We start from the raw sequence: 23,354 nt of genomic DNA, 5'->3' as shown, positions 1-23,354 counted from the left end.
GGGGGACCATCCACGTAAACCTGCGTTTTGCAATGGATCCACCCCCGAATAGACCCTGTCATGCCGCAGGGAGGTGGGGGGCCCCGGGCTCCACTTTGTGGGGAGCAGCTCCACCGACGGCCGCCCCCCCTGAGTAGGAGGAGAGGGAGGGAGAGAGGGAGGGCTGGCCGAGCAGCCGAGCAGCTGCGCGCTCGAGTTGCCTCCGCTTCCCACAGACCCGGCGGGGGCGCGAGCTGAGGCCCGCCCTCCTTTCCCTCCGTCCCTCCCCGGGGGCAAGGCTTGGCTCTGCGGCTTAGAGCCCCTCCGCCTTCTCTGCCTCCTGCTGCGAAGCCCCCTCCCCTTTCCGCGGCTCCTGCTGCCACTGCAGCCCAAGCAGAAGCAGTGGCGGCGTCTGCTGCACGCTCCGAGGGCGCGCTGACCTGGGAGCTGTTGAGGCGTTGCGCCGTCGTGGGCTATTGTTGCAGCTGCCAGGCGCGGTCCATGTGCAGCCCTCGGAGTCGGGGCCAGTGGGGTTGGGCACGGCGTCGGGTCGTGGCCGGCAGGAGCAGTAAGTGGTGGCGCTGCCGTGGCTGGGCTGGTTAGGGACGCAGCTCCCATGCTGCCCTCACGCTGGAGCTCGAGGAGGGGAGGGAAAAACGGAGAGGAGGAGGAAGCCGCTTCCCTGTCTCCATTGCTCCTCCTTTCCCTTCACGCGGGTCCCTTCCTCCCAGCGGCGTCGCTAGCCTTTATGCATGCTTTCTGATTTGCCGCCCCGGGCAGCCAGAAAGCTAATGACACCACTGCGCCTTGCTGAGCCGCTTCAGGCTCTTCGTGCGGGACCCTGACGCGTCTCCAGCTCAGCTGCAGCCACTGTGAAGCAGGACGATTAAAAAAAAAATTTTTTTGCTTCTGGGGGGGGGGCAGCTGCCCCCCTGCCCCATGCTGGGTACGCCCATGAGTCAGCTAATTAATTACCAAGCAGGGCTTTCTTAAAATCAGAATACAGTGGTGCTGAACCCCATGATCCAGTTTAGATGACACACCTGCCCCTAGAAATTGTGGGAAGTGTTCCTGCTCCTCAGTAAGTTGTTGTACTGTTAGAAGGCACATACCTCTTTCCTTTAGACATATCACATATCCTCTCCATGGAATTCAGTACAGTTGAGGTCGTAATTATTTTGCTTTTGTTTGCTTATTAGAGCGTCAGGGCTGCTACATGCATTATTCCATTTAGGAAAACAAGTTCTTATGCCTCTATCTTTCCTCCCATGCATTCCATTGTTTTCTTATCTGAGGTTGGCTGGGCGGTGAGGTGGCTCGCTCTGCTACATTGTGATGTCCTGCTACAAATTGGAAAACAAAGCTCTTGGGCACAGTGCAGAGCTCTCTTGACATTCTGTTTTCTATTCAGATGTCTTCACGGAGAACCCGGATGAGAAATCCATCATCACCTACGTAGTTGCTTTCTACCACTACTTCTCCAAGATGAAGGTGCTTGCTGTGGAGGGGAAGAGAGTTGGAAAGGTAAGGGCATGGTCACATAATACCACCATACAGCAGGCAAGTCCCCTTTCCACTCACAGAAAACAGTTCCTTTACTACAGTACTTCCTTACTAAGCCATAATGACTGAAAAGCAACTACGGCCAGTAATTTGCTGCAATGGCAGCCCTGCCACTTCTCAACCTCTTCTTCTGCTAGGCTGGCTTTCTTCACATACTGTATAGGCTAGTCCATTCAATAGCTCTTCTTCATAGCTATTCTAGTTTGAACTTGTTATTACTGAATACGAACAATATTGTATTATTGTTTATTCGACATAGCCATCCCTTTCCATAAAAATGCCTCTAAATTACTTAAAAATCCATCAAACACACAAAAGCATTACAATAATTTAAAAGCAAATGTATAAAAAAATACCCCATTCCGCTTTACTCTTTGATTCCCAGTGAGGGGTGAGAGACTCTCTGTTAACTACCAGGGAGTGGCTTTTCCATCTGCCTTGCCCCGCCCTCAAACCTTAGGAGCCTTCATAAGGGAGTAGTATGGTTATAAAGAAGTTTGTGTGTGATAACTCGGTTTTAGTTCCTCTGCCTTAACATTTGGTGGCATCTTGCTATTTTCACACTTCCTTTTACAGCTGGACAGGTGGTTCTTGTTAATCTCCCCTGACAGGCCTGAGACTTCCAGCCTGCCTTGCAGCCCAGAATTTCTAACGTCAGGCTTGTTGACAGTGCGGAAGATTCCCATGTGCAGGATCTGTAGGTTGACAACAGGGCTTGACATATTTCCTCGAGCAGCAGGCGCCAGGGGAGCAACACTTTGTTTATTCCTTTCCTCAGGTAATGGACCATGCGATGGAGACTGAGAAAATGATCGATAAGTACAGTGGACTGGCTTCAGACCTGCTGACGTGGATAGAACAGACCATTACCATTCTCAACAGCCGCAAGTTTGCTAATTCTCTGGCAGGCGTGCAGCAGCAGCTCCAGTCCTTCAGTACATACCGCACAGTGGAAAAACCACCCAAGTAAGCACCTGTCAACTGGAAGGAGGATATCTCCCCCCCCCAGCTTTTTGCTGATGTTTACCATTTCCCCCACCCACCCAGTAGCTTAAACTGTCCCCATCTGCATTGTGACTCATTCGGTTGTGGTCCGAGGCTTTCTGTACAGATTGGCACATTGTGATGATGATGTTAATGATACTGTAACAAATAACAGTGAGGAGCCAAGCTGAAGGGGAACAAGGCAGTTGATGCACCCTGAATTACATTTTGTCACGATGCCAAAATAAAATGCAGCTTCAGTGGGTTCTTTTGGTGCAGTTCTGCTGCCTTCCTTCTTCTTTCAGACAGGAGGAATTTGGCAAATGTTGCTTTGTGAATGCCTAGCGATCCCCTGACCTTGAGTTTCAAAGAGAGGAAAAGGGGAAAAAATGCCTCCCCTTCTATAACTATTAAGCAAGGGTTTCTAAACATAAAGGTGACAACTTGGTGGTAGCTTGAAAAAGATACCACGTAGTGCCGGTGTTATGTTTTAGAGGCTGCAACCCCAAAGACCCTATTGCATATGTGTAGGTTGGAATCAACGCCAACTAGCTATAAGGTGTTTGTGTTCCAGTTTCTTAAAAGAACTTTTGTCACTGTCATTCTTTTTTATTTATTTTTATTTATTATTCATCTGCATGCAAATTGCAATAACTGCCCTAAACGCTGATAAGTTAGACTTCTGGATAGATGATTAGTTTATATCACTACTTTTTACCATTAAGCTTCTATGGCCTGAGCTCAGAACATACTAATACTCAGTGACACTAATAGACATTGCTTGTGTTGCTCATTGTGCCTTCTTCACTTAAAGGTATGTTTTCGCATTTTTTGCTGTGTTCTTGGGCAGGTTTCAGGAGAAGGGGAACCTGGAAGTCCTGCTGTTTACCATCCAGTCAAGAATGCGAGCCAACAATCAGAAAGTGTATACGCCTCATGAAGGAAAATTAGTGTCTGACATCAACAGGGTACCTAATGCAGTTGCTTAAAATGGTTAACAGAAATGGGATAAAATAATTTTTTTAAAAAAAATCCTTCCAGTAGCACCTTGGAGACCAACTAAGTTTGTCATTGGTATGAGCTTTCGTGTGCATGCACACAAAAGTTCATAATCCTTCCAGTAGCACCTTAGAGACCAACTAAGTTTGTCATTGGTATGCACACAAAAGCTCATAACAATGACAAACTTAGTTGGTCTCTAAGGTGCTACTGGAAGGATTTTTTTAAATTTTTAAATTTTGTTTTGACCAACACGGCTACCTACCTGTAATGTGATAGATTGAGAATTTCAGTGTTAGGACTTTTCTTCTAGAACTTTTAAAAATTCTTGTTTAATTAATTTGGCTGGTTGGGAAAGTGCCTTATGTTAGTAACAGGGCACATAATTTGGACTCATATCACCCATGGTTCAATCCCTACTACTGCATAGCAAAAAAACCCGATACATCAAGATTAGAGAGGTGATCAGCAGCTAATGTGGAAACCAAGGAGGAAGCTACAGGGACAGCTGGGTGTGATCCCACACCACAAGCTGAATATGTTTCCCATCAAGTACCTTAGATCTGCTTTGTACAATACTTTTCCTATTCATTCTAGCAACACTGAATAAATGCTCACATGGACAATGATAAAACGTGAATGAGGTTTTCACATATATAGTCTGCAGCATTTTCCATGAATGTAGTATTTTTTTGGGGGGGGGGAGTTTTGATGGAACCATAAGAGTTGTTACCAACTAGTATCTGTTATTGTTCAGTTCGCCACACTGTGTGTGTGTGTGTGTGTGTGTGTGTGTGTGTGTGTGTGTGTGTTCACATGAGCAGGGGCCTGGAAAAAAAACAGGGCTACTTGCATAAACGAGAAAAGTGTTGTGAGAACAATCCCTTAGAGAAAAATACAAGGAGGAACAATAGCTCTTTATCTGGCCAAGCAACATTTTGCTGATGTGAGGTTGGTTAGCGCAGCCTGTATATGAATGGAATGCTTTGTAGAATGTACGATGCGGCATTACATAGGAATTGCTGCGGCCTCTTGATTGTATATTCTGTACCTGTGTACTGAATTCTCGTTCTCCTGTGTGCACACATTTCCACAGGCCTGGGAGAAGCTGGAGAAGGCAGAGCATGAACGGGAGCTGGCGCTGAGGAACGAGCTTATTAGGCAGGAGAAGCTGGAGCAGCTCGCCCGGCGCTTTGATCGCAAGGCAGCAATGCGGGAGACGTGGCTTAATGAAAACCAGCGCCTTGTTGCACAGGTAATGTGCTGCTTCCAGTCTCTGATCTGCCTGGTGGCAACAGAAACAGCAGGGGATGTTGGGGGACGGACGGACACAAGCACTCAGTTGGCACCAGCTTAAAATGGTACCCAGATCCCTTCTGGGGAATTTTGCATGCCCCCCTCCCGACACCCTCTGCTCTATTGCATGCACAAGAAAAGGCAACATGCCGCCACACAGTTGCTAACCAAAGGCGAATTTAATTTGGGCAGGATAACTTTGGAAATGACTTGCCAGCTGTGGAGGCAGCAAAGAAGAAGCATGAAGCCATTGAAACTGATACAGCAGCCTACAAGGAACGGGTCCAGGCCATAGAGGAGGTGGCCAAGGAACTGGAGATGGAGAATTACCACGACATCAAGCGCATCAATGCTCGCAAGGACAACATCCTGCAGCTCTGGGAGTACCTGCTGGAGTTGCTGCAGGCCCGGCGGCGGCGGCTGGAGATGAACCTTAAGCTGCAGCAGCTGTTCCAAGACATGCTGCACAGTATTGACTGGATAGATGAGATGAAAGTAAGGAAGGGCTTGGGTGGAACACTGCAGGTTGGTAGAAAGAAGCCAGCAAATTGAGGTGGAGGCTCATCCTGTGCTCCCCTTGCCTGCCATTTCCCCAAGACAGATTATCTTCCCAAGTGACTCCCCCCTGCCCCCCTGGGTTCAAAATGCAGCATTATAAACCCTAGGGAGGCAAGCTGTGTGTGGTAATTTGGAATGAAGAAATGGCAGGCAGGAAAAGGATTAAGCTTTATTTCTGCTACTTTTCTGCTCAAAATCAATTCATTCTGAAGCTGCTTTTTCTTAAAATAACAATTGCCATCAGGCTGCACTACATGTGGTTGTACATAATGTGTAGCCTGCCCCTAGCAGAGGCAGAGAAAAGGGTACGGTACATTCTTCCTTTGTGCTCCTACAGGCTAAACTCCTGTCTCCTGAATTTGGGAAGCACCTGTTGGAAGTGGAATACCTTCTTCAGAAGCATAAGCTGATGGAGGCGGACATGGTCATCCAGGCTGAGAAGGTTCGTGATGTCAGTGCAGCTGCCCTTAGATTTGCCAATGGAGATGGTAGGTGTTTGTTTTCCAAGAAGAATTTTATGACTTCCGTGCGTGAGTGAGTGAGTGAATGATAAATGATAATTTCTGAGTTGAGAAGCCCTAAGTGTTTTTTTATCATACTTTATTGAGATTTAAATCAGAACATATCAAATCAAGACAGAACAAATTAAAACGTATCAAATCAAAACATAAGACTGCATACAAATCATCATACTTCCAAATTTTCATCTGAAAAATAACTAATATCTAATACAGAATTCAGCTAGACCTTCCTGTCTAGTCTCTTTTCTCAATCAAATTCAACTAAAATAAAACGTACACCAAATATATCTCATAAACATGTCAAACAAACAAAAATTTCCTCTCCTTTCATACTTCTACGGGTCTTCATCTTGGTCTCTTTAAGTTTTTAGCTGGTTACTGCTTCCTCATCATTCTATACTTCACCTGTGTTCCCTTTTGTTTTATGATCCTTACATACAGTACAGAGCTTTAGAAATGAATCCAGGATTTTAATGTGGGACATTGTTGCTTCATATAATTTCCGAATTTCCCCCAATTTTGTTCAAAATATTGTTTGCTACCGCCTCTGATTGAATTACTAGTTAATTTTGCTAAATCTACATATCCAAATAGTGAGAAGCCCTCAGTATAAAAGGGGAAGGAGTGAGGGGAGACAATCTGTATCCTTGCCTCTTCCTTTTAAAAAATGGTTTAAAGAAAATGCCTCTGTCCTCTTAGAATCATAGAGTTGGAAAGGACCGCAAGGGTTGTCTTGTCCTTTTGCCCAACGTGAGGCTCGAACTTGCGACCCTGAGATTAGGAGTCTCATGCTCTGCCGATGGAGCTATCCCAGTCATCCAAGTTGTCCTGAATATAGATCTGGAGAAATTGAGAGATACATAGCCGCCCCGGCACCCTATTTCTCCTTTCTCCTGTCAAAAAACGCAAGAAGGGCTTTTACACTTGCCAGAAGTGCGGCATTGCCCACGCCTGTGCTGGAGGGGCTTTACAAAAAAATCCCATACGCCCAAAGACTCTGCGTATGCCCTCTAGGGGAAATAGGAAGTCCAGAGCACTTCCTCTTCAGATGCCCCCTCTATGAAGAAGCTCGAAGGGAGATCCTGGATCCCATACTGGTGAGGTTAGTAAGCCTCCCGGAAAAGCAATTCTACAACATGCTCCTGCTAGGCAAAGACCAGGAGATAACCAGGGTGGTCGCCAGATTCTGTGCCCAACTATGCAGACACAGACCTTCTCCCGAGTCCGTCTGAATTTCCCAACATATGGTACCCGAGCGAGTTAGGCTCAGTTTTCTGCAGCTTCTATTTTAAGGGTTAAACTTTCAGCATTGTATATATAATTAACAATGTATTTTAAATGTTCCACAAAGCGTCATCTATACGTTATGCTCCCTGAAACTGTTCTTTCAAAAGGGACTCACAGTATTTTATTTTTATCTGTATTTTATATTTTTCTATGAACTGGTCCTCGACCGTAATAATAAATATTTCATATCCCAGTCATCTCCTGTTCCACCTTAAATTGACTGAATTCATAGTAAAACGGGTCCAAGGTGCACAAATTAATTCATAAGTAGGACCCTTAAGTTCAGCTAGAAACTATAGCACTTGTTGCCTTGAAAACTGCAGGGTCCTGGGGTTTCACACGGCTACCTTTTGGCCCTAGCTGGTGTGATAGTAGAAAGAAGGATTGGGAGGTGGAGTCCGGGTGATATTGGAGGCTTTTCCAGATAATGATTTTCAGTGCAAGAAACACAGTTGTTGCTCATTTGTTGTACTGCTTCCCATTGTCTTCCCTCAAAAGATGCGCTTCTCTTTAGGGAATATTACATTTACTCAGGATGTGAATGTCAATGTATTGTGTGTGGCAGAAATGCAATTCTCACCTCTACTGGTTGACTAGTGTGGGTTGGAGTGCTGGCTGAAATGTGGGTGTGTGCCAGTACCCCAGCAGCTTACTGGATAGTATTTGTGACTGGGGATGGGGAAGAAAACTGATTCAGTTCATGTTTAAAGGTGAACCTACATAATTCATACTTTCTGAAGCTATAGGCAAGCTGAAACATAGCCATCCTTTAGAATTCTAACTTTTCCCAATTTTGCAAGGCAGTTCTTCAGCCAAGTACTTTGTAAAAAAAGAAGAAGAAGAAGAATTTTTAAATGCATGCACTAGGGAAAAACGTGCACAAAAATGCATGTATTGGTGAAAATAACATGCAAAAATGCATTTTATTAGGGAACATTGCTTTGTAAATATGTGCATAATAAGAAAATATGTTCTATGTTAGGAGAAATTCACACTAAAATGCTGGTGAGTTTTCCACAAAGTGTTTGGAAATTTGTAGAACTAAACTTAGAAGGGGGGGGGGGAATGAAAAACTTAGAGAAACCAAAACTGATAAATTCATCTGTTTCTGTTTGTTGGGTGGCGCTAATGAAGAATGACACAGTTCCTACACTCCAGGGTCTATGTGGCATTTTTTAAAAGTCCACTTTAAACTATTTAGAGTCTGTCCACTGTGCATCTAAAGCTTGAAAGCACTCATGTAACCCTTTAAAATAAAATTCAGTAGCAAATTCCATCATTTCTCCAATCAGATCTGTACTCCACCATTTCATGCAACGATTCCTTTTTAATTTTTTGGGTGGTGTGCATTGTCCCTCTGAAGCTCTGCAAAGCACATATCTCTGCTTTTGCTTTTTTGTTAGAATCAATGAACAAATGGAAAGCACAATTATAGTTATCCCCTACATAGCTGCCTGTCTTCATGTCACAGCTACTTAACCCATAGCTGCCAAGTTATCCCTTTTTTAAAGGGATTTTCCCTTATGCTGAATAGGCTTCCTCGCGAGAAAAGGGAAAACTTGGCAGCTATGACTTAACCACCTTTTAGGTGGGCTGTCTCTAGCATTTTTTTAAAAACCACCAGAAAGCGCCTTATAGATGTTGTGCCTTTTCCCTTTCTGACTTAAAGGAAAATGCATTATGCATCTCTGCTGATAGTAGCTTTCTGTCCACACATGCTTGTGCAGGTTATCGGCCTTGTGACCCAAAGGTGATACAGGATCGGGTGAACCACCTGCAGCTGTGCCATCGAGAGCTGATGGCTTTGGCTGAGGAAAGGAAAGCTCGCCTGGAGCAGTCCAAGCGCCTTTGGAAATTCTTTTGGGAACTGGATGAAGCTGAAAGCTGGATCAAAGAGAAAGATCAAATCTATTCCTCCTTGGATTATGGGAAAGACCTGACCAGCGTTCTCATCTTGCAGAGGAAACACAAGGCTTTCGAGGATGAGCTGCGTGTTCAGGAAACCCACCTGCAGCACACCATCAAAGAGGGAGAAACTATGATTGCTCAGAATCATTTTGGTGCACTTAAAATCCGCAGAAGGATTGAGGAAGTGAAAGCCCTCTGGGCCCAGCTGCAGGAACTGGCAGCTTTCCACAAGAAAAACTTGCAGGATGCTGAGAGCTTCTTCCAGTTCCAGGTTGATGCGGATGACTTGATGGCCTGGCTGCAAGATGCCCACCGTCTGGTGTCAAGTGAGGATGTAGGGCATGATGAATATTCCACTCTAGCCCTTGTTAAAAAGCACAGGGACCTTTTAGACGATGTAGCAGACAACAAGAGAGTCATGGACAACCTGAACAGGCAAGCACAGAACTTCCCCATGGAGTTTCGGGATGATCCAGGATTTGAGAACAGACTGAAGGCCATCCAGGCAATGTACAATGAAGTTGTGTCCCTAGCAGATCTGCGTAGGCAGAAGCTGCAGGATGCCTTGGATCTCTACAAAGTTTTCAGTGAGACAGATGCATGTGAGCTTTGGATGAGTGAGAAGGAGAAGTGGTTGGAGCAAATGGAGATTCCTGATACCTTGGAGGACCTGGATGTCGTGCAACACAGGTAAATGTCTGAGATTGTTCCCTGGGCAGTGTGTGTTGGATGTCTGGAACATTTGTCTCAAGCTAAACAAGTTAAGGGTGTGGAGGGAGTGCTTCATACATTAACTGGGACAATTAAGGAGCAACTGTAGGATCTACAGTAATTGTGGAACACATTTTTGTGGGTTGCAGTCCACTTTGTAAAGAACTACACATTACCCTGGCAAACATGATTTCTTATGCATGAAATGACCTCAAAAATATAGCACTAAAGTGCAGATGAAGGGCTTAATTCAAGGTTCAGTGTGTCAGGCCTAGTCCTTAGCAGCCTGAGCCCTGAACCTCCTCCATTGTATTCCTGTGTTGCAATACTGTACTATATGAAGATAGACTGGAAGCAAAATTACCATGTATGCAAGACTCAGGGCCACAAGGGCATGGGGAGAGGCTTTTTTACTCTGGATTTCCATTCCCCAATACCCGAGTTTATGTGTTTTCTAAATGTGGCATGAGACCTTATAATTCAAATTGGGTTTTGGAGGAATAGGACCAAGACAACACATTCTAAGTGGGACTTTAGAAGTTATCCACTGTGCATCTTTGGGAAATGTTGAGTTTTCAATTAATTAACTGATCTTGATTTCAGGTTTGATATTCTGGATCAAGAAATGAACAACTTGGCTTCTCAGATTGAAGGGGTCAATCAAGCTGCCTTTGGACTAATAGAAAGTGGGCATCCACGCAGTGTGAGTGTGAGGCAGTGTCAGCAGCGTCTGAATGCCAGGTAAGTTCCCCTTAAAAGGACCAAAACAGATGCATGAAGAAGAAGGAGCTAAAGAAAAGATCTCTGCTGCATTCAATGCAATGATTCATTCATTCATTTTGCTTTGCTTCTTTTAGGTGGAAAGTCTTCCAGGAGATGGTAGCTCAGAGGCGGAAAGCTGTGGACTTTGCCCTTAGCCTCCACAACTACTGTGTGGATTGCGAGGAGACAAGGAAATGGATCCTGGAAAAAAACAAAGTCATTGAATCTACTCAGGACCTTGGCAAAAACCTGGCAGGCATGATTGCCATGCAGAGGAAGTTATATGGCATTGAGCGTGACCTAGCGGCTATCCAAGCCCGGCTTGCATCCCTGCAGCAGGAAGCACACCGGCTAGCCGAAGAGCACCCTGACCTAGCTGACGACATCTACAGTCGACTGACAGTTGTCACTGGAGTCTGGCTGGACCTGCAGAATACGTTGCAGAGCCAGGAGGCCTCTCTTGGAGAAGCTAGCAAGCTGCACAAATTCTTGCAGGACTTAGATGACTTCCAGGCATGGCTCTTCAAGGCGCAAAAAGCTGTTGCTTCAGAAGAGGCGCCCAACTCACTGGTAGAAGCTGAGCACCTCCTGCAGCAGCATGCTGCCATTAAGGAAGAAATTGATCAACACAAGGATGATTACCACAGTGTCAAGGGGATAGGAAACAGAGTGACCCAAGGACAGACAGATGTTGAGTATCAGCAGCTAGAGCAGCGGCTTCAGGGGATGGATACAGGCTGGAACGCCTTATGTAAAATGTGGGGTAGCAGGGAGAAATTCCTCAACAAGTGTCTTGGTTTCCAGGAATTTCTTAAAGATGCAAAGCAAGTGGAAATCATTCTTACCAATCAGGTATGGCAGCAGGGAACATGCATCTTATAACTTTTATGTATGTTACATTAGTGTCTCAAGATTGCATCCTGGTGCTTGAGTGTCGTAAGTGTTGTGCTCTACAGAGAAGCAGTAGTTGAATTTGCCATCTGAGCACTTGGATGTCTTACAAAGCTTGTCAGCTGGCATGTGGCAGCCACAGAAAAATCCTGCCCATGCTGTGCACCCTCTCCTGTACAAGAGCTGCATTTCAGCACATATTGAGAAATATTAGAGAAACAAGTCTTCCTGACGTATGCTGAAAGCCGAATCCTGTGCTTAGCGGCAAGTTGATACAAGCAGTTTACAAAAGTTGGACTCTATTTTATGTAGGCATTTCAAGTGCTTTCTATTTAGCTGACATGCATATGGTTGCTGCAGATTGTTGTGGACTAGAATTGGCCTTAGGCCTTGCAGAAGAGAGGGGTTTTTTTATAAAAAAAAAACTTCCTGTGCTGTGTTCCTAAATAATTGACTTGTTTTCTTCCTCAATATCTGCTTTAGGAATACACTCTGGCTCACATCGAGCCCCCGGACACCTTGGAAGCATCTGAGGCTGCTATCCGAAAATTTGAAGATTTCCTTGCTACTATGGAAGCAAACGAGGAAAAAATTGCTGGGCTGGTGGCCAGTGGGAACAAGCTGGTGGCTGAAGGAAATATTTACTCTGATAAAATCAAGGAAAAGGTGCAGCTGATTCAAGAGAGGTAATTTCCGTAGAATAGTTTCAACGGGACAGCTCAGGACTATTGCTTATATTACAAGATACAAAATAATATTTGTTAAAAAAACTTTTTTTCCAGTAGCACCTTAGAGACCAACCAAGTTTGTTCTTGGTATAAGCTTTCATGTGCATGCACACTTCTTCAGATACACTGAAAAGTTGCTGAATTACAACTTATCACTAAACTGAAAACTATGGAGAGACCTGGTCTTAATAGAGATACTGGATTCCTGTCTCATTACATATGCTAATCATCTGCATACTATCCCCGGCTTTTTCCTGTAGGACAAATTGCAGTTTTTAACAGTCTCTAACAGGTTTACCATACCCATTGAGTCAATCACCCATCTCCTACTACCCTCCTGAGAAAAACCCCACCCAACCCTCCCACTATATATAAGGGCCTGATGACTTCTGTTTCAGTGCATCTGAAGAAGTGTGCATGCACACGAAAGCTTATACCAAGAACAAACTTAGTTGATCTCTTAAGTGCTACTGGACAATTATTTAATTTTTTAAATTTTTAAAAATATATTTTGACTGCGTTAGACCAACACCTACCTGAAATTACAAGATACTGCACTGTACTCTGATATCACAGTGAACAGCACTCTGGAGAAGGTGTGTGGAAGGTGTGTGGGGAGAGAGAAAGGGACTAATTTGGTTAAATCTTCAAACAGAGCAAAACCATCACCCAGATTTTTGTTCTGAGGCAATAATAGCCCCAAACAAGAGATGCTTATGAGGAGATCTGGGGAGGCCTTTTCTGAGCTGCAAACCCTCCCCTCCCCACAAGTCCTATTAAAAAGGAAAATTCATACATCTTTAACCAGGATAATAAAAGACAAGCATGACAACAGTCTGAACTTGCAGTTCCAAACTGAAAGCTGCCATTTGAGGAGGAGCAAAAATGTAGATAAGGCAGGGATGGAGAAGTCAGTTTACCTGGTTTGTGCTGTGCCCTGTTTACCTTGCAGTGATTACTGTACAGAATCATACAACTGAAGAGTTGGAAAGGCACCCCAAGGGTCATCTAGTCCAACCCCTGAGAATGCAGGAATCTTTTGCCCAATGTGGTGCTCGAACCCACAACCCTGAGATTAAGTGTCTCATGCTCTATCGACGGAGCTGTCCCATTTCTAGCCTGCATAGCAGCATTCTGTTTTTGACCACATACAAGGCTTGAGCCCCATTGATGTGTGATTCTTATTTTCTGCCTCTGTGCTTGAGATATGAAATGAGAGGAAGGCCAGGATATAAATTGAATAAAGAATAGCCATTTAACAATGGCACTATTGTCGTTTCTAGGTACAATAGAAACACTGCAAAATCTCAAGAGGCCTTGGTGCTGCTGAAGGATAATCATGAACTGCGGAACTTCCTACAGAATTGCCAGGAGGTAAGGATGCTAGGCCTACCACTCCTGCTACCACCAATCTAAGGTGCATCTGCATTTATCCTTCTCCAAATGGTGGTTATAACTTTGGATTATGCCTGCAGTAATACTCCTCACTGCACCTTTCAGTTCCTAGAAACATAGAATTGTACTGTTGGAAGGGACCCTGAGGGACATCTAGTCCAGCCCCCTGCAATGCAGGAATCTCAACTAAATCGTACATGACAGTTAGCCATCCAACCTCTGCTTGAAAACCTCCAGTGAAGGAGAGTCCACCACCTCTCATGGGAGTCTATTCCATTGTCAAACAGCTCTTACTGTCCAAAAGTTATTCTTGATGTTTAGTCGGAAACTCTTTTCTTGTAACTTGAATCCATTGGCTTGGATCCTAGCCTCTGGAGCAGGAAAAAGAAATTCCCTATCTCAGCCCTATGATTCCAAGTACTTCGGAGAAGCACAACCAGTCATTAAAAAGTGGGTGGGTGGGGAGAGAATTAAGTAAGAATATGAGCAAAACAGTCTTGAGTTTGTTTAGCTAATTATTTTACCTGCATTTATCACTTAGCTTCGAGTACTAGCAAAATGTTAAGGGAGTCTATAACCTCCCTTTGCAGTAATTAACTTCCTTTGTTTGTAGCTTACTATCTGGATTGATGAGAAGATGCTCACAGCGCAAGACATATCCTACGACGAAGCCCGGAACCTGCACAGCAAATGGTTGAAGCACCAGTCTTTCATGGCAGAACTTGCTTCTAACCAAGGATGGCTAGAGAATATAGATGAGGCAAGTTCTTGCAAGACTTGGAGTAGTGTGACATCTCTCCCAGCAATTTTCTCCCATTGTCTCTATAGCTTAGTGACTCCTGATATTTTGGAGCATTATCCTGTCCTCATCCAGCCACCACCTAATGTTGTGTCGCCTGCAACCACTTGGAGCACTGCATGTAGTTGACTAGAAAGACCCATCTCCTGCCAACCCTGTATTTCTTACTCTGTATTTTCTTGATGAGAAATAGATGGCCTTCCTCTTAGCCAGTCCTTTGCTCTGACAAGTGCTTCCGTGTCTTCCCCCCATCCCCTATCTCTTTTCTCCAGGAAGGGCGGAAGCTAGCAGAGCAGAAGCCCCAGTATGAACAAATTGTTTCCCAGAGGCTAGTGGAGCTGCACCAGCTTTGGGACAAGCTGCAAGCAACTACAGATGAGAAGGCTCAGCACCTGTTTGATGCCAACCGCTCTGACCTTTATGCACAGAGCTGTGCTGATCTTGGTGCATGGATTAGTGAGATGGAGGAGCAGCTGAAATCTGATGCCCAAGGGAAAGATCTCACCAGTGTCAACATCCTACTGAAGAACCTGAAAGTAAGTCACAGGGGGTGGCATTCGCCAATTAACGAACCTGACTAAATTAGGTACAGTACATTATTTTCAGTGGGTCTAGTCTGATAAAAACTTAATCAAATACCACTTCCAGGGTGGAGGGAGGAGTCGATGCAGATACCCATTGCCAAGGGGGAGAGAGCGGGATCTGGAAAGTCAGTGCAAATCCCTGCTGCCAGGCAGCGGGGGTGGGGGTGGTTATCTGTTAACAACCCCCCTGCCCCCACTAGGGGGTGTGGCAGGGCTGTCCACCAGCTTTTGAACTGCCCCCCCCCATTTTTTGCTTCAGAACTTTCCTTGTTAAAGCACCTCTTTAAAGTTCATTCGGAGCAAACAGCAATCCACGAAAAGCCTGACTTGACATTTGCTCCAATTGAGTGCTAAAGAGTGGGTTTCGGTGGGGAAAGCTCCAGGACAAAAAAAATCCCAAAACCCCAACCAGCACTCAGACATGGAGCTTAGGACTTGTGCCTGGAAAGAGCAGGGCAGAATCTAAGTGTGGTTAAGACCTTAGATATCGCAATAATCCCTTTTCACCCTGATTCCAGTGTATTCTATCACCTTTGCTATCAGAACAGGGGCTCTCCATTTTTTGCAGAGACCACCATTTTCTTTCCCTCACAAAAAAAGGCCCAACCCTCCTCAATTACTGTTTTCATGATGGTTCTCTTCAAGTCTCTCAAGTCTCAGGTGTGAATAAAAAAGGTGTCCTTGTTTTTCTAGGAAATGAAATGGGAATGGAAAGTCAGGGTGGAACTTGTAAATATGTGACCAAGCCCAAAGCCTATGGCCAAAAAATATAAATTTTGACAAGATGGCCGAGTTAATAGAGGCTTTCTAATTTCAGCGACTAGATGAGCAAGTAAATGTGAGGAAGAAAGAGATGGAAGACTTGCTGTCTCACGCCCCTCCATCCAGAGGAGACCTGCATGAAGTAGATGGCAAGCATGAGATCATTGAGAGAAGGTTCCAGGATCTTCTGCAGCCATTGGGTAAGAGGAGGAAGGAGCTGGAGACAACCAAGGCTCGATACCAGTTGGACCGGGATCTGGATGATGAACTGGTGAGCAATCATCTGAATGTGCTAATAGGAAAGGCTTCTAGTCAACCTTATTACTTTAATTTAGAGGGCAGGTGGCTCTGTTACAGTACAACTGGTCCCCATGAGACACATAGGCAGTCTGTGTTAGATAAACAGAGTAATACAGTTGTACCTTGGAAGTCAAACAGAATCCGTTCCAGAAGTCCATTCGACTTTCAAAACATTCAAAAACCAAATTGTGGCTTCTGATTGGCTTCAGGAAGCTCCTGCAGCCAATCAGAAGCTGTGAAAGCCCCATCGGACATTTGGGTTCCAGAAGAAAGTTCACAAACCGGAACAATCTCTTCCGGGTTGTGGTGTTCAGGAGCCAAAACATCCAAGTTCCAGGGTGTTCGGGATCCAAGATACGAGTGTTACTTCATCTCCCACCCATCCCACTGGTATACACATATATAGCCTGACTTTTCTGTACCTGCACTTTAGTCATTCTTCTGTATTCCAGCTTTGGGTACAAGAGCGATTGCCTCTTGCTCAATCCACTGACCATGGCACAAACCTCCTGTCAGTACAGATGCTTACGAAGAAAACGCAGGTGAGTCTGTCCACCACCTCTGAGTTTTGTCCCCCCCCCCAATTTAATATAATTGCATTTTGGAATGAACACATAGGCTGTGGCTGCAAACATCCAAAAGTTCAGTGGTGTCTGTATAATAGCTGTTAGCAAATGGAGTGGGAGGATTTCTCAAATATGCATGTACCAGGAGCTCTCCAGCTTTGCCTACTCACCACTCTCTGCCAGATGCCTCACCCTCTTGCCAAGCCTCCTCCCCTTACAGCTTGATTTGAGAGTGATGTTGTGTGGACAATGCTTCATAAATGGTGACACAGGCAGACTCTAGCCCACACTAAACACTGGTGTGTACAAACCCTGAGTCAAAGGGGTTCCCGGGGGGTAGGGTGGGGATGCAGGTAGATGCCAAAATGCTTCCCTCTGCAGCAGTCTGCAAGACCTGAATATTGCCATCATGTTAGACATTGTTGTCAGTAGCCCCTATTAATGACTACTCAGAAACCTTCAAATGGGTTTCTGATCTTATCCAAACCTCCTTAAAAGTGCCTCTGTCCCTTGCTAGACACTGCAGAAAGAAATTGCTGGCCATGCCCCACGCATTGAGGACGTCCTTTTCAGAGGGGAGGCCATGCTGGCTGGAGCGGAGGGGGATGGAGACTTCCGGGATACTGAAGAGCGCCTGAAGCAGCTGAGGGATTCCTGGAGCACTTTGCAAGAGGAAACGTCAAAGAGGTTGCAGCGCCTGGAAGAAGCAAGTGAGGCCCAGCGATATTACTTAGATGCTGGTGAAGCAGAGGCCTGGATAAGCGAGCAGGAGCTCTATATGGGGACTGATGAGAAGCCAAAGGTAAAGGTGCTAATATTGCTGGAAGCCACTACCACAACCCCAAGTCGGGGGTGGGGCAGTGGTGGGGCAGCACAGTGAAATGGGACCGGCCACTCCTGGGTTGGCTCCACTCCGGAGCAGGAGAAGATCCCATCAGTAACTGGAGGAGTTTTCTTTTCCCAGGATGAAGAGAGCGGCATTGTGATGCTGAAGAGACACCTTCGCCAGCAGAGGTCCATAGAAGAGTACGGGAAAAACATCAAGCAGCTGGCTGGCCGGGCTCAGAAGCTGCTCTCTGCTGGACACCCGGAAGGGTAAGTATGTTTGGTTGCTGTTTCCCAGTCTCTCAAAGTTTTGGAAGAGAACAGAGAGGAGATTTTTTAAAAAAAAGTTCTGTGGAGCGTGGTATCAACTGACCCCATCATAGATCCCATATCTTGTCATTTGCTCTCCGGAAAGGCAGCCCACTGCATATCTGCTGGATTGTGTCTTTCTTCCTTTGGCAGGCGATATGGCTCAGGCAAGGATATGGCTCCTTTGGTGTTTTTCAGGGAGGAGATAATCCGGCTGCAGGGGCAAGTAGACAAGCAGTATGCGGGCTTGAAAGACCAGTCTGAGGAGCGCAGGCGTAAGCTGGAGCACATGTGCCACCTCTTCAAGCTGAAGCGAGAAGTGGATGACCTGGAGCAGTGGATCGCGGAGAGAGATGTAGTGGCATCATCCCCAGAGATGGGCCAAGACCTCGACCATGTCACTGTGAGCAAGCACTGTCAGAATGTGCATTAGGCAGCCCATTGTGGCCAGGTGTCTTAGTCTCCCATCTCATGTGGATGAGGACAATGGGTGGTGAGTGGTGTTATTTGACTGCACACGGTCCAGTGGTGGCCAGATGAAACATTGCTGCTAGGTGGTACAGGGTGTGTTAAAATTCAATTGCATTTAACATACAGGGAACCCCCGGTGTATGCAGGGTTTAACCACTGCATGTTTACAAGTGGAATTTATCATTTATTCTTATGCTGGAAGACTCTGGATTGTTAGGGTATGGGAATCAGCCCACATGGCATAGTTAACTAATGTTGTAAGATTGAGTAAAGGCACAAACAAACAAGTATTTTTTTAAAAAAGTGGAATAATCTTGCTATGTACTGGTGCAATAAGGCACAAGAAAATAAGTAACCACATAGGCTGTTGCAAACTATTTAGTAATTTAAAGGATAATTTAATTTTCTTATTTTGTCCTCTTGATTACATATATATTTACATATTAATTCTCTCTTTTTTTCTTTTTTCCCTTTTAACTGTTAAAATGATCCTGTGTTTAATATATATTTTTGTATTTTCATGTATAGGCACTACCTTTTTTTATAACAAAAAACATGCAGCTTGGAGTGCAGAAATCACTATAGTTTTCTTCAAATATTAGGAAAGTAAAAGTGTGTTGGAGACATGGTGCTGTGTCCGCCAACCTTGCCACCTCTACTCCTGACCTTACCACATTCAGCAGCAAGGTCACAATTGGGCTTGCAAATGTGTTCCCTTGAACATGCTTACAAGCCTCCCTGTCCTTGGGAGCCCTGATCATGCAGGCTTCCCAGCCACATGGGGGACTTGTAAGCATGCTCAAACAAACTTGCTTAGGAGTCCCCTTCAGACCATGTTTCTATGTGATAGTCAGGGACAGGCTGGAGCACATGACGCTGTCACTCCAACATACCTGCACTTGGCTAAGGTCTGAAGAGAGCGTCTGTTATGACGAGAGTGGCTGTTGTAAGCTGTTTTCAGAAGAGCAGCCACACTAGTGTGCTGCAGAAAAAACAAGAAAGAACATTGTGGTAGCTTAAAGGCCAACAAATGTCTTGTGGCATAAGCTTTCATATGTGGCTTTTTCAATTTTGGATGACATCCTCCAACAGAAAAATAAAAGCACTCTTTTACACCACTATGCAAAATAAAAGAGCCCTACCCTCCTTTGCATATGGTATCCTAGAGAGAAAAAGGAGAAAATTGGCAGATTTTCTCCCCCCCCCCCGTGTGTGTGTTCAAGTAAGTCTCGTGTTGTACTTTGGGACTGAACATGGCTTCTGGATCTACAGAAAGTGACATTGCATCCATTGTTGAATGAGATTAGACCTATTAGAATGCTCATGTTCTTTCTGGTTTGTTTCTTGGCTAGCTACTGCGAGATAAGTTCCGTGACTTCACCCGGGAAACAGGAAACATCGGGCAGGAGCGGGTGGACGGTGTCAATCTCATAATTGAGCAGCTGATTGATGCTGGCCACCCGGAAGCTGCCACGATTGCGGAGTGGAAGGACAGTCTGAATGAGAGCTGGGCTGACTTGTTAGAGTTGATTGATACCAGGATACAGCTGCTGGCTGCCTCCTATGAACTGCACAAGTTCTTCTATGATGGTGGTGAGATCCTGGTTCTCATTGAGGAGAAGCACAAGGAGCTGCCGGAGGAGTTGGGCCGGGACGTCAACACAGCAGAGTCTTTCCACAGGATGCACACAGCGTTTGAGCGAGACATACACTTGTTGGGACAGCAGGTAACCACATACCTTACAGGTCTATAGCTCACTACTGGAAGACATGGGGAACTGTATTGGTATAATCCCTGGTATAGATAAGAAATATATGTGTTTGAGCACTCCAGGGATACTCGTCCTTGACCTTCCACATTTTTCTGCCATCTGTGTGTCTTGGCTAAAGGGAAATTGAACAGGTCTAAGTGGCGTTTTCCAGATCTGATTGAAGTTAGCATCCTGCCTTGGAAGATTTTGGAACATAAGGAAAACAGTCTCTTCTGGCTTAACTGGCATACTTGATTTATTGCGCTATGGAGCCCAAACCAGATTCTCAATGTTTTCGTTTCCCTAAGAAACTGGTCCTTTGTGCTTCCATTTTAAAATTAGGAAACCATGTCTGGGAGAGACTTGATAGCCAGCATGCTTCCATACTGCTGGTATTTTTGAGCAGGCTTCTGCTGCATCTAACAAATTCAGGCTGCACAACAGACGCTTGATGTGGACCCTCTGAAAGAAATTTCCCCAAAAGCCGAGACTTTTTATAGTAAGGAAAGTGTTAGATAATGATGCAGACAAATCAGGCTGAATGCCCATTAAACAGGTTTTCTGGAAGTCACCCTAGTCTTAGGTGTGAAGTACCATATACACTCTTGGGTTGCAATATAAAGTTCCCTCTTCTCTGGCAGGTTCAGCATTTCCAGGAGGTGGCAGTACGCCTGCAGGCAGCCTATGCTGGGGAAAGGGCCGTTGCTATTCAGAAGCAAGAGCAGGAGGTGGTGAAGGCCTGGAAGGCCCTGCTGACTGCCTGTGAGGGGCGGCGGGCTCAGCTGGTTGACACGGCAGAGAAGTTCCGCTTCTTCAGCATGGTCCGGGACCTCATATCTTGGATGGAGAGTGTGATCCGGCAGATTGAAACACAGGAGAAGCCCAGGTAATAAGATGGAATGGGAATGGACTCTCCCCCCCCCCACTTTTTCTTTTCCCACCCAGATGCTAGAGAAACCATATGCACTGCAGTTCCTGGCATGCTGGTGCAAGCCTCAAGAGCTGCTTACCAAGTTCATAATCTTTTCCCCCCTTTAAAAAAAAATCAGCCCTGTGAGCTGTAACATTCTGGGAACCATCCTGGCTGAAAGCCAGTTGCACATCATATTTGCTGATTCAGGCTTTGAATGCCTTTTGAGACTGGTTTTCAGGAGATCTCCTACAACTTGAGAAGCAGTCCTTGGGCTTTTCAGCACCGCTGAGGATCGCTCAGTGTTAGTAATGTTCTGCTGCTTGTTTATTCTTCCATTATCTTCCCCGTTTAAAGGGATGTTTCGTCTGTGGAGCTTCTGATGAAACACCACCAGGGCATAAAGTCCGAGATAGACACCAGGCAGAAAAGCTTCACCACTTGCTTTGATCTTGGCAAAGCCCTGCTGCAGCGCAGACACCATGCTGCAGATGAGGTGAGGGCTCCCCAGCACAAGGTTTGTTGTGACAGATGACTAATACATACATATGCAAGATTGCATTAAGCATGGCTGCCCCCCACCTTAGGTTCCTGCGGGTGTTGGTGGAGGCAGTGGCTTTCTGGAACTAAGGTGCTTCCTCCTTCAGCCCTGAGTCCAAGTGGCATTTATGACAGAGCAGCCACTCTCCCCTTCTGACATTTTCAGCAACCCATTCAGAATTCTGTTTAGGGGAAGGGGAGCCTTTCCCATGAACATCTGTGACAGATGAGCAGGACAGCCTGCCTGACAGTCATTATGTCATCATATGAGTGACGGGTGGTTTGTCCCATCCACCTGTTAAAATCCCTTATGTGAGTTTCCCAAGCACCTGAGAGCCAGTTGGGAACCTTAGAACATGGGGCATTGTCAACCCTATGCTTGGCACTTTGGAAAGGCTGGCAAAGCACTTCTTTCTCCTGCCCATCAGCTGATGGGGAAAGTGTAAGGGAGAAAATGCAGCCAGCTTTTTGTAGGCATCAGTTGTGGAAGGGAGTTCTCCATTGCACAGTGCATGCCTGCAACCTCATGGTGTGTGTGTGCATTGCTCCAAGAGGGGGAAGAGGAGCTGTGGAGGGTGGAAAAAGCTTGAATAGGAAGGACAGTTCAGTGCCTACCACATGCATGGAGCAAATTATCATTTAAAGACAGGGTCTGCTGCCATGGCATAAGTGGGCCTGAGCTGCTCCCTATTTTGCCTGTGTTTTTGCTCATGCACAATAGTTTTAATTGTCCCAAGGAACTACAGAGTGAATAATCCCCACACTTCATCTATATTATGTGAATATCTAATAGGTATTCCATGCCTTCTGTCCACAACCCAGCACAGAGGGAAATCTGTGGTGTGCTTAGGTGTGCTTAGCTTTGAGCATCTGCCCATGTCATCATTGCTGTCTGCGTGTGCTGTCTTGGGGTTTTTTCTTGTAAGAAAGAAAAGCAGAATTCATGTAAGCATTATACATAATTAGAGCAGGAAACTCTGTGCACTTAACCTAACTGCCATGAAACCTGTGGCAGGGAGGGAGAGAGAAAACTTTCCTCCCTCTCCTTTTAGATAAAAGAAAAATTGATGCAGCTGGCAGAGAAGAGGAGGGAGATGGTGGAGAAGTGGGACAGGCGTTGGGACTGGCTTCGCTTGTGTAAGTATCCCACGAGTGTTTCCTAGGTGGGCTGACTCGAATGAGGCTTTTCCACACAAGTGGGCCCTTTTCCATGTAGGGCAAGGCCCAGCCATCAATGTGTGTGCATCCTACATGCTGTGTCATGGCCCTCTCTCTGGTTTCCCTTCTCCTCTTCACACACCAGTGCTCGAGGTATGCCAGTTTTCCAGGGATGCCTCAGTGGCCGAGGCGTGGCTCATTGCCCAGGAGCCCTATCTCTCCAGCGGTGATTATGGGCAAACTGTGGATGCTGTGGAGAAGCTACTGAAAAGACATGAAGCCTTTGAGAAATCCACAGCCACATGGGAAGAACGTTTTGCTGCCTTGCAGCGTCTGACCACAGTAAGTAGCCCATAGAAGGAAGAGCCTGCCAGCACTTTGTATGGTTAACAATAATGGAAACCTACTAACCAAGCTGGTTGGGAATACAGGGATCCAACTGTTGCCTCGGTTGTCGAACGTAATCCATTCCTGAAGACCGTATTACTTCCAAAACGTTCGACAACTGAGTTGCAAAGGGTGGTTGGCAAAGTCAGTTGGGGGGGGGGAGCGCAGTGGAAACCATTCGACTTCCAAGGCACATTTGAAAATGCAAGCAATTAGTTTTCGGCCTTCGGGTTCTGAAACATTCGGCTTCCGAGTTGCTCGAAAACTGAGGTACCACTGTATTATTAGAAAGCCTAGTTTGTGTTTCATTTTATTTTCATGTGAAGCTTTTCATAAAGCTCTTTCTTGAATATTTCTGCAGAGAGTATTAGGCTGAAAAATTAATAATTTGGAGATGAATATATGTATAT

At 45.6% G+C, this 23,354-nt stretch overlaps 1 protein-coding gene across 10 annotated transcripts in view; it reads left to right on the top strand.

Moving 5' to 3' along the window:
- The window catches only part of SPTB (spectrin beta, erythrocytic), a 101,971-nt gene that overhangs the window by 49,795 nt on the left and 28,822 nt on the right, over positions 1-23,354 (top strand). For 7 of the 10 annotated variants that reach the window (XM_088663342.1, XM_088663343.1, XM_088663365.1 and 4 more), the window contains 23 exons: positions 1,391-1,503; positions 2,321-2,508; positions 3,377-3,494; positions 4,622-4,780; positions 5,014-5,316; positions 5,717-5,867; positions 8,915-9,785; positions 10,410-10,547; positions 10,664-11,420; positions 11,943-12,145; positions 13,471-13,561; positions 14,196-14,342; positions 14,654-14,917; positions 15,783-15,998; positions 16,480-16,569; positions 17,111-17,395; positions 17,558-17,688; positions 17,926-18,130; positions 19,551-19,925; positions 20,591-20,835; positions 21,217-21,376; positions 22,452-22,536; positions 22,703-22,899. In XM_088663342.1, coding sequence (XP_088519468.1) covers positions 1,391-1,503; positions 2,321-2,508; positions 3,377-3,494; positions 4,622-4,780; positions 5,014-5,316; positions 5,717-5,867; positions 8,915-9,785; positions 10,410-10,547; positions 10,664-11,420; positions 11,943-12,145; positions 13,471-13,561; positions 14,196-14,342; positions 14,654-14,917; positions 15,783-15,998; positions 16,480-16,569; positions 17,111-17,395; positions 17,558-17,688; positions 17,926-18,130; positions 19,551-19,925; positions 20,591-20,835; positions 21,217-21,376; positions 22,452-22,536; positions 22,703-22,899 — 5,492 coding nt within the window. Of the gene's footprint in view, positions 1-1,390; positions 1,504-2,320; positions 2,509-3,376; positions 3,495-4,621; positions 4,781-5,013; positions 5,317-5,716; positions 5,868-8,914; positions 9,786-10,409; positions 10,548-10,663; positions 11,421-11,942; positions 12,146-13,470; positions 13,562-14,195; positions 14,347-14,653; positions 14,918-15,782; positions 15,999-16,479; positions 16,570-17,110; positions 17,396-17,557; positions 17,689-17,925; positions 18,131-19,550; positions 19,926-20,590; positions 20,836-21,216; positions 21,377-22,451; positions 22,537-22,702; positions 22,900-23,354 lie in introns of all 10 variants that reach the window. The other 3 variants (XM_088663376.1, XM_088663386.1, XM_060277819.2) reach the window with 2 other exon arrangements.

The sequence above is a fragment of the Zootoca vivipara genome, chromosome 1 (genome assembly GCF_965207765.1).
Source record: "Zootoca vivipara chromosome 1, rZooViv2.hap1.1, whole genome shotgun sequence".
Classification (NCBI taxonomy): domain Eukaryota; kingdom Metazoa; phylum Chordata; class Lepidosauria; order Squamata; family Lacertidae; genus Zootoca; species Zootoca vivipara.
Note: the sequence above shows the minus strand (reverse complement) of the source record. Positions and strands in the feature narration are given on the sequence as shown.